Source organism: Pelophylax lessonae (assembly GCF_965119305.1).
Source record: "Pelophylax lessonae genome assembly, chromosome: 10".
Lineage (NCBI taxonomy): Eukaryota > Metazoa > Chordata > Amphibia > Anura > Ranidae > Pelophylax > Pelophylax lessonae.
This window is the reverse complement of record NC_138777.1, coordinates 160,903,625-160,919,536: the sequence shown is the minus strand read 5'-3', so window position 1 is coordinate 160,919,536 and position 15,912 is coordinate 160,903,625. Positions and strand designations below refer to the sequence as shown.

The window sequence follows — 15,912 nt, the reverse complement described above, 5'->3', positions numbered from 1 at the left end:
AAGATGCGTTCCACAACCATTTTTTCATAAATCCTTCAGTTTATAGGCCATATAAAAAGATTATAGCAGTGCGATAGGTTGTGTAACCATAAAATGTTCATCCACAAATGGCAACCTCCACAAGGTGATTAGAAGCAAAATACAGCCTGAGCTATAGAGTATAAAAGAGAAGAGAGACGCCTCGAAGTGTAGCAATATGGTTACATTTAATGAAGGTTCAACATTTAGCAACTCACATGGTTGATGATTAAAATAGGCTCATCTAAGTATGCTGGCATCTGGGGTAAAGCTGTCCACATAGACTATCCTCTGCATCGCCATCAGTCTGCAGTCATGACTGGGAACACTAACCTGCAGTAGAGCGATCTGAAAGCGAGGCTTGAATCGCTTGTGGAGTGCAGCATGGAAGGGATGAGGTTGATGGCAGTGTGGAGGATGGTCTATGTGGACCTCTTTACCCCAGATGCCTGCATAGTTAGATTGGCCTGTTTTAATCATCAGCCATGTGAGTTGGTAAATGTTGTACCTTTATTAAATGTATCCATATTGCTACACTTAGAGGCGCCCTCTTCTCTTTTATACTCTGTTGTGACGTGAGGCTACTTGTATATCAAGACATCGTTTATCAAGTCAAAGTTAATAAAAAATGTTTGCTTGTCTTGCAAAATGCTCTCAATCCAAGGTTTTACTGTATTTCTGTGTTTCTGCCTCTTGCTGACACACACCCCTGTAGTCACCACCCCACCTCTTTTAGCAGCTAAAAACAGAGATTATGAGATCACTTAATTAAAAAAAGAAAAAGTTACACACACCACACGTTTTGCCTTGCATTTATATTTTAAACTGAATTGGTTGTTTTAAAGGGTTAGAGGTTTACAGATACTTTATTGCCCCAATGTTAGCAGGCCATTATAACATTTTTTACAGACAGACGCCAAGAATGTAAATCACTTACTTAGCACTGAATATAAAGTACCGGTTTACGATGGACGTTTGCTCGTGTTTTACATTCATCACCACTTATTGCAATAAAACAATGTGTTTTTTTATGGAAATGCACCAGATTGAAAAGTAGATGTGTGAATGTATGTAGCTTTAAACTAACCCTTCTTAGCAAGACCATTGGGCACCTGCTGGTACCTTTTTCGTTTTCTCCTTTCTTTCTTTCTCTTGGCTAGCTTCCTTATTCTTTCTTTTTCTTTCATCAGAATGGTGGGATGAAGAATTGAGATCTAAACGGAGTCGAAAAAAATGGGATCCATTTCGTTCAGAGAAGAAGCGGAGAGTTCCATTGGTTTCTGGTATCCTTTTGTTAAAGACAGACTTTGTGTGCCAAAGTACTGTAACATATCTTACTGTCTTACCATGTGATTTTCGGCCCGAGAACTAAAATGTTATTATCATCTGCATTAAAAAGAAAATACATTATGATTCTATAAAAACTGTCTAATTTTCCACTTTTTTTTTCTGCTCAAAGAATGTATCCAAACTACAATTACTGTGTTGATAATAGCAGTCTGCTGCCTGTAAGGGTCCATTCACACTAGCGCGACTTGTCAGGCGATTTGGTCACCTGACAAGTCGCGGTCGGTCGCTCGCCATTGAATAGTACAGGAGCCGTTCTAATAGGAGCGACACAAGTCACTCCGACTTAGAAAAAGGGTCCTGTACTACTTTGGGGGGACCTGGAGGCGACTTGCATTGACTTCAATTATATGAAGTCCCTGCAAGTCGCGCCGAGGTTGCGGTGCACACTGTGCACCGCAACTTCACAGGTCGCCCCTGCAAGTCGTGTCGCGCCAGTCTGAATGGGCGCTAAAGGCATGTAGAAAATTTACCATAGCTACATTCCTCCTGCAAACAAGAAAATATGTATCAGGAAGTACACTTGCAGTTTCAGGTTTACAGGTGCACTGCAGTTAACACGAAGGCTCGGTTCACACTAGGGCGACCTGTGAGGCGACCTGGTCGCCTCACAGGTCGCCTCCCATAGGGAAGCTGTGGACCCGTTCTAATAGGAGCGACACAAGTCGCTCCGACCTAGAAAAAGGGTCCGGAGCTTCTTTGGGGCGACCAGGAGGCGACCGCCATAGACTTCAATGTTATGAAGTCCAAGGTCGCGGTGCGAAGTAGCGTCGCCTGCATGTGAACGGGGGCTGAAAAGTAAACTTTGACAGGCATATGGGGAATGCATCCCCGACTGCTCACTACTACAAAGTTTCATCCAGACATTGCTGTTGTGCACCAGTCTACCTCTGGGCCTTTTATCAGCAGTCTGGTGATCAAAATACCCCTGCTTGTGATTTTTGAGAGAGAGAGTCTCAAACACCACTTTACTGCTGTAATTTGCATAAAAAGATTGATGTAAGAATTGTTTTTCAACCTTTCACCTGGTTCAGTCATGCCTTGGAAGTTTTTTATTGGTGATACCGTAAGTGGAGTGTGAGGTGGCCTTACAACACATGCTTTAGGAAGAACACTCTTAGGGGTCAGTTCAGTAAGAGTTAAATAACGGCAAATAAAATACGGTAAAATAGCTCTTTGCTTTAAATTCGTTTTGAAAGTGCAATTCACTAAGATTTTTTGGCGTTAAATAACAAGTGCAGTGTTTGTTCGATTGAGTGAGTGGTAATTAATGCATTTTTTCATGCGGTAATTTATCGCATTGAGCTAGTTGCTAAGGAGCGGGCCGGAAAACCGGACGCCGCGTCCTTAACAACGGATGACTCATCAGCTGTCAGTGAGATCCCTGCTGATAGCTGATTGTAAAAAAGCATGCCAGCAATTAAAACTTATGAACAAAAAATCTACGCCAAACCCCCCCCCCCCAAAAAAAAAACCTACCATACCCTTTCCTGAGCATGCAGCCCGGCAGGTCTGGAAAGGAGGGGGGGGGGGGGAAATGAGCGAGCACCCCCCTTGCTCCTGAACCATACAAGGCCACATGCCCTCAACATGGGGGAGGGGGAGTGCTTAGGGGCCCCACCCCAAAGCACCCTGTCCCCATGCAGCAGGGGGGGGTCATCTGGCAACGCCCTGTTGAGCAGGCAGAACACTGGAGTGTTTGTTGCAAGCAGGGCTTTTTTCCTTTTTTGGGTCTGGCGGTGCGGCAGGCATCGTGATTGATGATGGATCTACATCAGAGGACATGTTTCTTTTATTTATTAATAAAGGAATTGTCAAAAACTCTTGTACTATCTTTATTCACTTTTACCCTTTTTTAGTGAATGGGTAGGGGTACTATGTACTCATTCACATGGGGGGGGGGGGGGGGCAGGATCTGGGTACCCTGCATAACCCCCCCCCCCCCCCACTTGCAGACCTCCACAACCATAGCCCAGGGTTTTGGGGAAGAGGCCCTTGTCCCAATCAACATGGGGACAAGGTGCTTTGGGGTGGGGGGCAGAGTCCACCCCAAAGCAACCCCCTGGTTGTGTTGAGGGCATTTGGCCTGGTATGGTTCAGGACGAGTGGGAGGGTCAGTCGCTCGTCCCTCCATCCCCCCTTTACTCGAGCATGCATCCCGGCAGGTCAGGAAAGAGTCTAGAATGGATTTTGGGCCGTTCCCGAAAGGGCCTTGTATGCATTGGGGGAACCCCATCCTGTTTTTTTTTTTTTCGTAATTTATTTATTTTTTGTGTAATTTTTAATTGCCAGCATGTTTTTAACATTCAGCTTTCAGTGGGAAACCCAGTGACAACTGATGAGTCATCCGTTGTTAAGGACGCGGCAACCGGCTTCCCAGCCCGCTCCTTAGCAACCAGCCTGTTTCTGACAAATATCGCATGTGATACCACAAGCAAAACGCATGGTGTGCCGCATGGTTTTTTGACCATATTTACCAGCACATTTTTAATTTTGCAGTAAATACAGCATAATCGTGTTTTTTTTTTTTTTTGTGAATTGGATTTTTTTTTTTACTGCATGCGATCATTAATGCAAATGAGTCATATGACCATGTTATCGCATGCGGTAAACATTAGTGAATTGACACCTTAGTGAGCTACCTGGGATATTGCACTAAAATTACATGGTGAGCCGATTGCAGCTGTAGGATTTTCTGGATAGCATTAGAAGCTTTCTGATCCTTGGTTTCAATCCTAATTATATTACATTCAAATATAATTATTTGGATGCAAAGAAGCAGAGCAGGGTTCATTATCATTTCAGAGGGAGGCTGTTGAGGGTTGATTTAATCATTAGGTTATTTCCTTCTGTGGGGTTGATTTATTAACACTGTAGAGTGCAAAATCTGGTGCAGCTGTGCATGGTAGCCAATCGACTCCTAAGGCTCCTTTCACATGGTCCGCCTCCGTTGGCGGACTCCGTGCTGCTCAGCGGGGGATTGATACACTGATCCCCGCTGAGCAGGTAGGTGACAGCTCCCACTCCGCTCTGTGTGTGGAGAGGGAGGTGTCAAAGCCCCGCTGCTCTCTATGGGGAATCGGATGAGAGCGGACCGCCTGTCCGCTCTCACTTGATCCCATCCGATCCAATCCCCTGGACGGATGGAAAAAAGGGTTTCCATCCGTCCGGATTTCACGGACAGGATTGGATGCGGATGGCAGCGGACATGTCTCCGCTGACATCCGCTCCCCCATAGGGATGCATGGAGGATCCGATCAGATCCGCCTAAAAAACTGACAGGCGGATCTGATCGGATCGTTCGTGTGAAAGGACCCTAATTTTAGCTTATTCAAATAAGCTTTGACAAAAAAAAAAAAAAAACTGCAAACTATTTGGTTTCTTTGCAGAGCTGCACAAGAATTTGCATTCTCCAGTTTTAGTAAATCAACCCCTATGTCTTATTTCTATATGTTATTTGTTGGTGCAAACGTGCTTCTAGTTACCAATTCAAGCTCTAAAGGGCTAAGTTCAAGGTGAAGGCAAACTGCTAAAAACACATTTGAAATACATATCTACAGTATGTGCTCCTTTGCCTGCCAAAAGATTTGTAATTCATTTCAGCCGGTGCTCTGATTCACACTCCTCCAGCCCCCTGCATTACAAAAAGGTGACAGGTAAAGTTTCTGATTCTGCATTGCAGATTTCTAGGCTACCTCTCTATCTCCTGTAGAAAAGTGGAAATCAGTAGCCACACCTCTGTCCTCTAAAGGAACTAGACTCCGGAAGCTGTAAAGCTAATCCAGTAAACAATAAAGCGAAATTCCATTCCTGGCCCTGCAATATGTCACATATTTATGAATGAGAATTTAAAAATTCCTTCAGCAGGTAAATCTGCATATACATATTTCAGCTGTGTATTTAGTGGTTTGTTTGAAGTTCCACTTTAAAGCTAAACTTTACACCTTCACCCTAAGAATTTGCAAGCAGGCAGGCTTTCTTAATCGCAGAAGACTCTATGTCTTGTCTGCAATAAAATATTCTTACCTGCCTGTTTGGAAATGTCTTTTGAATGTATACTGCGCTGTGCATTTGACGTGCCTTGGTGGCATGCATGAGAGTTCAGCCATCCCACCCCAATGGGCATGATGGGCAAGGGTATCGGCAACAGCAAGAGAGCTTGTGAAGATCACATGGCTGAAGGAAAGGCAAGTATTGGCAGCTTTAGTTCCACTTTAGGATTACTAAACTTCTAATAATTTCACAACTTCACTTCTAAAAGCAAAAGTATAATGTGTAAAAAGGCCACTAGGTGTAGCTTGCTAAAGTCACATCCACCAAAAAAAATAACTGGTAAAATGCAGGCATCTTGTAGTGCCTGCACGTGTCTTCAGATCAGTTCCTTTTTGCCCCGGGAAGAACTCTGTGTCCTAGGCTGAGGCCTTATACTTTGAATTCAGAAAAAATAATGCGTGAAAAAGTAAGCAACTTTAGGCCCTTTTGTTTCTCACATTACCTCTATTTCTAGTACAGTCTGGAAGAAAGAATTGAGTCAGTCAACAGTAGATTCAACAGTGAATTCAGGCATGCTCGGGACAAGCATAGATCTCTAATAAGCCAAAAAAGAAAAAAAATAAACCTTTCCCAAAAAATCATATATAAATAAAATAAAAAAATGGGGCAGGCTCTACAGACCTCTCTTTTTTCTGCCATCACTTTACTATATTTCTATTACTTGTATATCAGTAGAAAGTCTATAAAAACTTTTAAAACTGAGGTTGAAGTAGGAGGTTGAGACCCCGTTCACACTGGGGCGACTTGTAAGGCGACCTGGTCGCCTGACAAGTCGCCGTGGGTCGCCTACCATAGAGTAGCACAGGACCCGTTCTAATAGGAGCGACACAAGTCGCTCCGACTTAGAAAAAGGGTCCGGAGCTTCTTTGGGGTGACCTGGAGCGACCTGCATTGACTTCAATGATATGAAGTCCGTGCCAGCCGCTCCGAGGTCGCGGTGTGAGCTGCGCACCGCGACTTCACAGGTCGCCCGGCAAAGTCGGGTCGCGCCTATGTGAACCGGCTCTAAATGGAACAAGAAGTGCATGTTTTGAGACTCTAGAATGGCTACATAGTCAACTTCTAATTTCAAATAGTCAATGGAGTTCTTCTTAAAATGACTGTATAGGAATAAATGAGTGGAAAGTACTTTGGTGAACAATCATTGAAAATGATTCTAATTGGATACATGTCCCTTTCTGTCAAGCTTGTATTGTTGCTTTTAGAGCTTCCTTTCTGTATGAGATGGAACTTGCTATTTTATGTCACAAACTGTATTTGCTGTAGTGATTAAGGTGGATGTAATCCTCTGACTTATAGTGAACCTGTGGCCTGACTATGGGCATTCGAGTATATACATATTCTTAACAAGCAGAAAATTAGCTTTGAAACAAGCTCTGACACTCACCTGTGTGGCTGCAGGCAGAGTGGAGCTGTTCATGCCTAACGTTTACAGAAGTACTGAAGCATTTCAAGTTGTCCCCTTTTGCAGTTCCCCTCACCCTTACCAGTAGTAATTTGGAAGCCTTCCAGCCTTCTAAGATCTAATGTAAATGCAAATCAAGAGCTTTAGAAATGGTTACAGGGTGGGTTGAGCTGCCTGAGAGAAGTACTTAATCAGCTTTAGCACTTCTGCTGCAAAATTTGAGGATGAATAAATTCACAGTGCCTGCAGCTGGAAGGGGCTATTGATGACCAGTTTAAGGGCACACTGCAGCATGAAAAAGCTCAGTACAGCTTTTTTTTTTTTTTTAAATACAGCCTATTCATTGTAATGTGCCTATGCACACAGGCGCGTAAACAAGCGCCTTGCATTCTTTAGTAAAGAAAAATAGAAACATCTGCTTTTTTTGGTCAGCTATTTACACCCCATGCACACCAATATGCGCGAATGTGAACAAATGTGCGCAAAACCCCATTTACATATTGTGCAGAACAAGAACACAAGCATAGGTTTTTGCGTATCTGAGCAAAAATGTGTGAATGCATATACGTGAAAATGCGCGTAAATACATACAAAAGATAAACGTCTGAAAAAGTAGATGCTTAAACAGGAGTGTCATGTGCAAAAGGCCTTAAAGCTTATTCACTGCTTGTTTAGATTATAAAAATTCTAAAAAACGTCATCACCTGGCCACAGGTTAGCTTTAACCGTTTGCCTTCGGATTCTTGATTTCAGCTACTCACAATCAAGCACTTGGCTTGCAGAGCTATGCATGCACAGTTAGCGCGCTCTCTCTCTCTCTCTCTCTCTCTCTCTCTCTCTCTCTCAGAACTGAGCTCAGCTGCTGCAAGAGAGAGAGTGAACTGCACATGCATTGTCAGGCAAGCCAAGCTTTTGTGTTTGGGGTTGCACATCCAACTTCAGGAGGGAGTAGAAGCACCTCCCAAAGTAAGGATCATTTTTTAAACATTTCTTGCCATGGCAAACATGAGTAATAGCAGATGATTAATGTAGCATTTACTTCCTGGAATCTGTCTGCCCTTAGCTCAGGCATGCAGGTAGTCGGTATTTAAATTGGTGTGCTTAGCTGAGAAAACCCCTCCTTCCCTTCTTCAGATGAAAAAAAATAATAATAATAAAGTCTCCTGGGATATATGACATAGTTTTGGTCTAGGCCAGAAACCAGGATGCGACTGAAAGAATATAAAAAAAAAAAGTTAAAAAAAAGCAGAAGTACCTTCCAATCTATTTGCTAACTGCTATTGCTAGCAGCATACGGATTAAAACTAGTTTGTTGCCTAAGAGAGTATAGTTCCTCTTTAAAATAGACACCATCTAATGGCACTTTTCCACTGCAAGTACCGGCTCGGCTCTACTCGGCCCTGTGCTGGTACGGTGTTGGAACGGTTCGGTACGGTATGGTATGGTTTGCTTTTCCACTAAAGTAGTACTAAAGTTAAGTGGGTGGGATAACAACGATTCTCTGACCAATCAGTGGCTAGTAGTGACTGCATGCAAAGGATTGTGGGATATGGTACCGGGTATGGTACCTCTTGGAACCACAATGGAGGTGGTACTGTTTTTGAGAGCCGTACCGTTCAGTTCCATGCAGTGGAAAAGCGCCGCCGTACCGTACCGTTCCTACACCGTACCATGCGGTACCAGCAGTGGAAAAGCACAAAAGCGAGCCGAACCGTTCGGTTCCATGCAGTGGAAAAGCGCCATTATTGTACACTCAAAGCTGTAATTCATATGAAATTTTTAAAAAAATTGTCAGTACCCCTTCCAGGGAGCGTACATATATGTGGCCTCATGGAAGTAGATCTTGCATATGTGCGTATGTATGTCAGGAGCGCACTGCTAGCACAGAGTCTGAGCTGTCAGTGACCGCTCCAGATCTCGTATTAACGACCGGGAGGAGTAGCTCTCGATCACGTGATCGCTGTAAAAGCCTGTGATTGGCTATCACTGTGACCATTAACTGCACAGCCTGCCCCCTGGAGAAGTTTGTAAACAAAACAAAAAAATTGGGAAAAAAATAAATAAAATTAGGGTAAAATAGATAGACTATGGTTTGATCTAGGTCATGGTTAGGGGCAAAGGTCAGAATCAGGGTGAAAGGTCAGAGTGAGTGTATTTTATTTAGGATTAAGATACAGCTTTTTTTTTTTTTTTTTACTTGGTATCCGTGTCGAATGTTTAGGTAGTATAAAAAGCAAAATGCACCCAATTGTTTCTTGGCCCTACTACAGGTACAAACCACAAATACCATACACATACGTGGTACCACTGCAGTTGTCAGGAGTTGGTGTATTTGTTTTGGGTTGTTCTTGGTAGGCCATGGTAATTACAAGAAATATTTATCAAAAAATATATTTTTTTTACTATTTCTGAGAAGTTTTCTTTTGATAATAAAATATTAGGAGATATCTATTATTATTTAACACCAAATGAAGGCTCAAGTTGTCATGAAAATAAACAAGGTATAATTCACCTGAATACACTAAACAGTTGCAATTATATCCTTAGTTTTACTAACATGACAAAGATGGAAAACTGGGTTCAGGATTTATTTTACCCTCCGTCATGAAGAGGTAAAAGTGAACTAACCCTTTAATAAACTTTTCTAAGTTCTCCTTGACAAAACGCATAGGTCCATATATTGTTTATATGTTACGGGACTTGGATATCCTAGAGGATTGGACTGCTATCAAAAAGGTATTTGAAATGTTGAATTTCTTCTTCTGCAAAACTTTTTTTTTTCTCTCTCTCGAGGAAGTTTTGCCTCCAGAAAAAAAAGGGGGGGGGGGGGTTATTCTAGTTCACATTTATACTTTTAACAAAAAAAAAAATTATAAATAAATATATATATATATATTTATTTATAGGGTTTTGCTAAAATTAACAATAATGGATTTTTTTTACAAAAAATCTACTTTGATAAACATGTGCACTAATATCACGTGACATACGAAACTGGAACTGCCATCATTGGTGCATACTGTTTGGGATATTAACTAATCTTTAGGCCTAAAATGTGCATTTTAACCACTTTACCACCGGAGGATTTTCCTGCTAAAAGACCAGGGGGTTTTTTGCGATTTTTTTACTGCGTGACTTTAACGGACAATTGCGCGGTCGTACGACGCTGTACCTAAACGAATTTCACGTCCTTTTTTTCCCACAAACAGAGCTTTCTTTTGGTGGTATTTGATCACCTGTGCGATTTTTTGATCACGCGCTATAAACAAAAAAAGAGCGTAATTTTTGCAAAAATAACAATATTTTTCACTTTTTTTTATATGAAATTCCCCCCCCCCCCCCCAAAAAATGTAAAAATCAAAATTTTTTAACATTTTCGGCCAATTTGTTTTACGCTACCTATGTTTGGTAAAAAAAATCGCAAAAAGCGTATTTTGATTGGTTTGCGCAAAAGTTATCGCGTTTACTAACAAAGGGAAAGATTTTTGTCATTTTTGGTGTTTTTTTTTTTAACGAGTAATGGCGGCGATCTGCGATTTTTTTTTTTTTTTTTGCGGTACTGCGACATTGCGGCGGACAGATCGGACCCTTGACTGACATTTTTGACACTTTTGGGGGTACCAGTGACATTACTGCAGTAATCAGTGCTATATATATGCACTGTTACTGCAAAAATGACACTGGCAGGGAAGGGGTTAACTGTATTGGACAGGGAGGGGTTAAGTGTGTCCTAGGGGCGTGCTTCTAACTGTAGTGGGACATTCCTATTGGTGTAAAAAAAAAGATCAACGGTTCTACATAGTAGAACCGTCTGATCTTCATTTTTACACAGGGAGAACTGACAGGCGGCTTGTTTACATAAGCCGCTCTGTCTTTCTCCCGTTCTACCGGCGATCGTAGTGTGACCGGCGGACATCGGGTCCGCCAGTCACACTCCCGCACTCCTCCGTGAACGAGGCGCTCGCCCGCTATTGGCTCTAGAAGGAGTGACAGGCGAGCGACGTAGACCTACGTCACTCTGCCTGGCCGGGGCCGACTGCCGCAGTAAATATACTGTGCGCAGTCGGCAAGTGGTTAACGTGCGCAAAAACTGAAAAAATGGTGCTGGTAGACAAGTGGTAAATGTGTTGGGAATAGTTTAAATAGTTTAATAAAGTACCAACAAAAGTGAGTGCTTACTAGAAACTGTCATTCATAAAATATTTATATTACCCCAATTTTTTGTCAAATATAAAAGATGAGGTAACAACTGGTACGACTTGTCAGGCGACTTAGTCAGCCTGACAAGTCGTGCACCGTCGCTCCCACTGTGTAGTACAGTAGCCGTTCTAATAGGAGCGACACAAGTCACTCCGACTTAGAAAAAGGGTCCTGTACTACTTCGGGGCGACCTGGAGGCGACTTGCAGTGACTTCCATTATGTGAAGTCCGTGCAAGTCGCGCCGAAGTCACGCTGCACGCGACTTCACAGGTTGCCCCCTAAGTTGGAGCGACCTAATGTGAACGGGGACTTAAAGTTGCGCATAAATACGAAATGGCAACAGACTCTGATACCCAAAAAATGTCTTAGGGCATTGCTTTTAAAAGCCTTTAGGGGTTATCAGTTTAAAGTTAACCATAAATGACGCTACTAGAACTATTGCTCTAACTCTAATGCCAAATTATTGCTCTAACTCTAATGCCAATATGTAAGCTCAATTGTTGTTTTCATATGTAGGTGCACCCATTTCATGTGTTAATGTTCTTATGTGCGTGTACCTTTGGGGGCAGGGACCTTACAGATTTTTGGGGAGGGGTTTTATTTTTTTATATGTTACTTTTTTTTTTACATATAACTTTATTGCAGGCAAATAGAATTTTCTGTGTCAGGTTCTCTTTGTTGAGACCTCAGGGGTCTATTGGACCCCTGATGTCTCCCCTGCCTTCCACTGAAGCTACTGGGACACATATTGTTCTCCATCAGTTTCTTCCCAGGCCACAACAGCCAGCGAGAGTGATAACTGAACGCATAAGTGACATAATACACGTTGCTTCCTTGTTCATTTGCCGGAGGGAAAATCGGTGAATAGGTGTTTGCTGCCCACTCCTCGATTCACCCTTTGACATCCGCCATGCCGGTCCGGAGTCTGCAGGTGGGACAGTGGAGCCCAGAGTATATGGAGGGGCAGTTTTGTCGAGGGGGGGTACCTTTTGGAGGGCTGTGGAAGTGGAATATCTTCCCAAAGAAAGCCCATCGCATGCTCTGCAAATGTAAACATGGGGGTATGTTTGAAATCCCTGTCTACCAGTCACTGTTTATTAATGGTGCTGATTGACAAGGGGTAAAAGAACAGGACATTTCTGAAATATTATGCAGTCAAGACATAGCTATAATTTGTCAAGATATAAGATGCTGCACTAAACAAAAAATTTGTAAATCAAGATAGCAAAGACATAATTATACGCAAACACCAATAAACAAAAAAAACGTGATAAATAATTAGTGAGTGTTTGATTATGCAGTATAATGAACAAAACCTCTGTGATTGAAAGTGATAAATCCACTACTGTAAAAACTATGAAAAATGTGAACAGCTCTGTCGGATCCCCCAAAGGTGTGCACTCACAGGTTGTGACATCATCAGCCTGTCTCTCTGACTCAGCCAATCAGAGGAAGCTTTGTATTCATTGGTAGAATACATTGCTTTCTATGAATGGCTGAGCACTGCTCAGATAGACTCATTTGTGTTTCAGTATATGAGACTGGAAGGTCTTGGCTCTTACTCGAAACACAGTGCTATATGTATCCTCAGCTACATACAGTTTATACAGCCCAGCCTCATCCTTTATACAGCCCATCCAGCGATCTCACATGTTAGTGAGGGAAAAAACGAACTATGTAAAATGTAACAAAGGGGAGTTCAGCTTTGTTTCAGAAAAACATACTGAACATTTTTTATTAAATAAACTAGATTATAGGGAAAATTTAAGCTGGTTTTGTATAAGGACATATTTGTAAAGCTTGGCAAAAAAGTTTTTTTTTTCATGGCGCCAAACTTTACATGGCTTAAATTGCATGTGAATTTTTTGTTGAAAAAGGATTCAAAGTCTTTGCTAATTGGTGAAAATATGCCCACAAAATAGATTTAATTTTACATTATTTTTGTATGGCAAACTATGTTAAATATGAGTAAAATTGATGAGGTAAAACTGTCAGACAAGATATTTCCGCTTTTAATATAATGGGGTTGTCATTGTCCATCTTTTATTGGCCACTCAGTATGATACTAAGTAGGATTTTGAAGTTGTCCTTTATTTATTTATTTATTTTTTAAATTGTCATAATGTTACTCTCTGCATAGAAATGGATTTAGAATTGCATGGGATTGATGTACTAAAACTAGGGAGTGCAAAATTTGGTGCAGCTGTGCATTATAGCCAATCAGCTTCTAACTTCAGGTTGTTCAATTAAGCTTGACAATAAATCTTGGAAGCTGATTGGTTCTATGCAGAACTGCACCAGATTTTGCACTCTCCAGATTTAGTAAATCAACCCCCATGTAATCAAAAGTTTTTGTGTTTTGCATGTGAGGTCCTTGGGAGGGCTGAGAACCTACTTTAGGGATCATATCTAACCGTTGTCATGGTTGTGCTTTGCAATCGCCTATTAATAGCAACCTGTGTGCCGGAAAAGGGGAGTCTTAAGATGCTCTCCTAAACTTGCTGCCCATGTACTTGCATTATACTAAAACTTATGATGGTAATTCTGAAATATCTTGCTTTTTTATCATTTTGGATTATTACAGGCTAAAGCAGCAGTTTCTCCCCAGAAGAGGAAATCAGACAGTGAGTCCGTAGGAAAATTGCTTTGACTTGTATTAGTTGTACCTTGTATTTTAGGGCCTGGGTCAATGGGCTTTGCTTCAAGCATGTTTTGAACTCCCATACAATTCTATGCTGCTTGAAGCAGGTTAAATGTACTTCAGAAGGAAGTCAACTTCAGGTCATATTCATCTGTCAATGAATTCTGAATACTGTACCTCAGGAGCTTCTCAAACTGATGCCAATGACACAATCCCCAAGTCTGTCAACACAGGCCCTTTCAATAATGATATTGTTGATGCTGTTGAGCCACTTTCCTACTGTCATACTTACTCCCTGCTTTACTGTATTTAAATCATATTTACCATTTTCTTCTTGGTGTTTGTCTCATGCCTTTAGGTGTGAAGGTTGAGAAGCAGCATTTTAGTGCTCGTTGTGAAGATGGATGCCTATATTATGAAGGAGAGAGCTTTACCAAAGGGGAAGCCATTATTCTTGACATAAAGGATGAACCACCATCGCAGTAAGAATATTGTTACCTTCGGTCACTTTTTCTTTGTTTTGTTTTTTTTCTGTTCCAGTGCATATTTAGTCCAGTCGATAGTTAATGGGTATTCATAAGATGAGCCTTGGAGTAACAATCTTCCCCCGCAGTCAGCATTTGTGACCAAGCTTGGTCTAGCTTGAGGGAACAGAAATGTTTGTGAAATATTTTCACTTCTGGTCCTTTACATCAGTAAAGGGCCGGCAGTGAAAATATTTGGAGGACAGCATAGATAGAATAGATAGAGAGAATATTTGGGGTAGCATAGATGCTAATATCTGGGTAATAGGCTTGCTGTTTTATTAGAATAGGGTTTATAAAAACTGGTCAGACCATAGGAGTTAAGCCAGCCATACATGGATCTAAATTTGTCTGGTTTAGTTGGGACAGGCTGAATTTCAGTTTATGTATGGGCAGCCTGGTTGTACACAAGTCAGTTTATCGATCAACTTGTGTACAACCAGCCTATCTTTTTTTTTTTTTTCTTCTGGACGATTATAGCTGGCAACACTAATCAGTGTGTTCTGCCAGCATAGAAGTCTCCCCACCGGCAGAACACAGTAGCGCTGCAGGAGGGGTTCCCCCATCAACAGTCAATGTTGATGGGGGAATCAAGCAATTTTCTTTCCTTTCACCCGTGGTGGAAGGAAGGAAAATTTCATAACTTATGGCCTGCTTTAAGCTAATTTTGCATTCACATTGACTAATATGAAGAAGGAAAGCAATTCAAAAGCAGGCAAATGTGCAAACATCCTTCGGCTCGGTTCACACTGCCGCGACTTGGGATTCGACTTGTGAGACCCCAATTCGCGTGACATGGAAAATCCTATTTTAGTCAAGCTTCAAGCTTCGCATGATTTTCAGGTCGCGGCAGTGTGAACCGAGCCTAAGTCTGTTACCATTAACATTCACTATAGACCACTCGGGCCAGACTGTCCCCAAGCCAAGTGCCAACCATTGAATTTTTTTACCTAGGCTCTGCAGGGATTAACATTTTATTTTGTTTAATTATTTATTGATCTTTTGTAGGGCTGTGATCACTGCAGTAAGCACAGGAGAAGTTTGGCTGAGGCGAGGAGACAGCAGCAAGACAAAGATCTATGTATCTCAGCTACAGAAAGGCAAATACTCAGTGAGAAGAGCAGGAAAATAAGAAAAGTCATCCTTCCTCCTCCATGAAATCTGGGAGGATAAGTTCAGCAAAATAATGGTTTGGGTTTTTAGGATAGGGCAAAATGCTTTAGGGTACTGTGTGTGTGTGTGACATTATTGCAGCATATAGGATGCTGTATGTGGATATTGTAAATAAAATGTATTTTGTGTGGCTGTAGCAAGAATCACTTTTCCAGAAGGTAGGGCTGGTGTTTAGTGTAAGGTGCTGAGCTGTTTCCAAAAATAGTTATTTTCCTATATTTACATTTTTGCTAAACTTTAAATATGTATTTTTATAACCAATTAAATTAGAAAGCAATAAACTATTGTCTTAAAGCTAAACAATTTTGTTTGTGTATTCTTGCTACCAGTGGTTCTTAAATCGGTGTCAGAGGAAAGTACTGGGAATACAGCCTTGGACAGGCAGCAATCAGTCCTTTTCTCTATTATCCCAATGTACTAACTATGAAGGATTGTAATTTTGAAGCGCAACAGACAGACAATGGGGTTCCTTCACTAAAATTGGAGAGTGCAAAATCTGGTTCAGCTGTGCATGTTCAGCCAATCCGCTTCTAACTTTAGCTTGTTCAAT

At 41.6% G+C, this 15,912-nt stretch overlaps 1 protein-coding gene across 1 annotated transcript in view; it reads left to right on the top strand.

Annotated features, from left to right (window-relative positions):
* Positions 1 to 15,659, top strand: part of BRMS1 (BRMS1 transcriptional repressor and anoikis regulator) — a 51,975-nt gene extending 36,316 nt beyond the window's left edge. Inside the window, exons 7-11 of the mRNA XM_082270694.1 lie at positions 1,209 to 1,301; positions 9,495 to 9,559; positions 13,609 to 13,648; positions 14,024 to 14,147; positions 15,198 to 15,659. Coding sequence (XP_082126820.1) covers positions 1,209 to 1,301; positions 9,495 to 9,559; positions 13,609 to 13,648; positions 14,024 to 14,147; positions 15,198 to 15,321 — 446 coding nt within the window. The 3' untranslated portion in view covers positions 15,322 to 15,659. The remainder of the gene's footprint in view (positions 1 to 1,208; positions 1,302 to 9,494; positions 9,560 to 13,608; positions 13,649 to 14,023; positions 14,148 to 15,197) is intronic.
* The last annotated feature ends 253 nt before the right edge of the window (positions 15,660 to 15,912 follow it).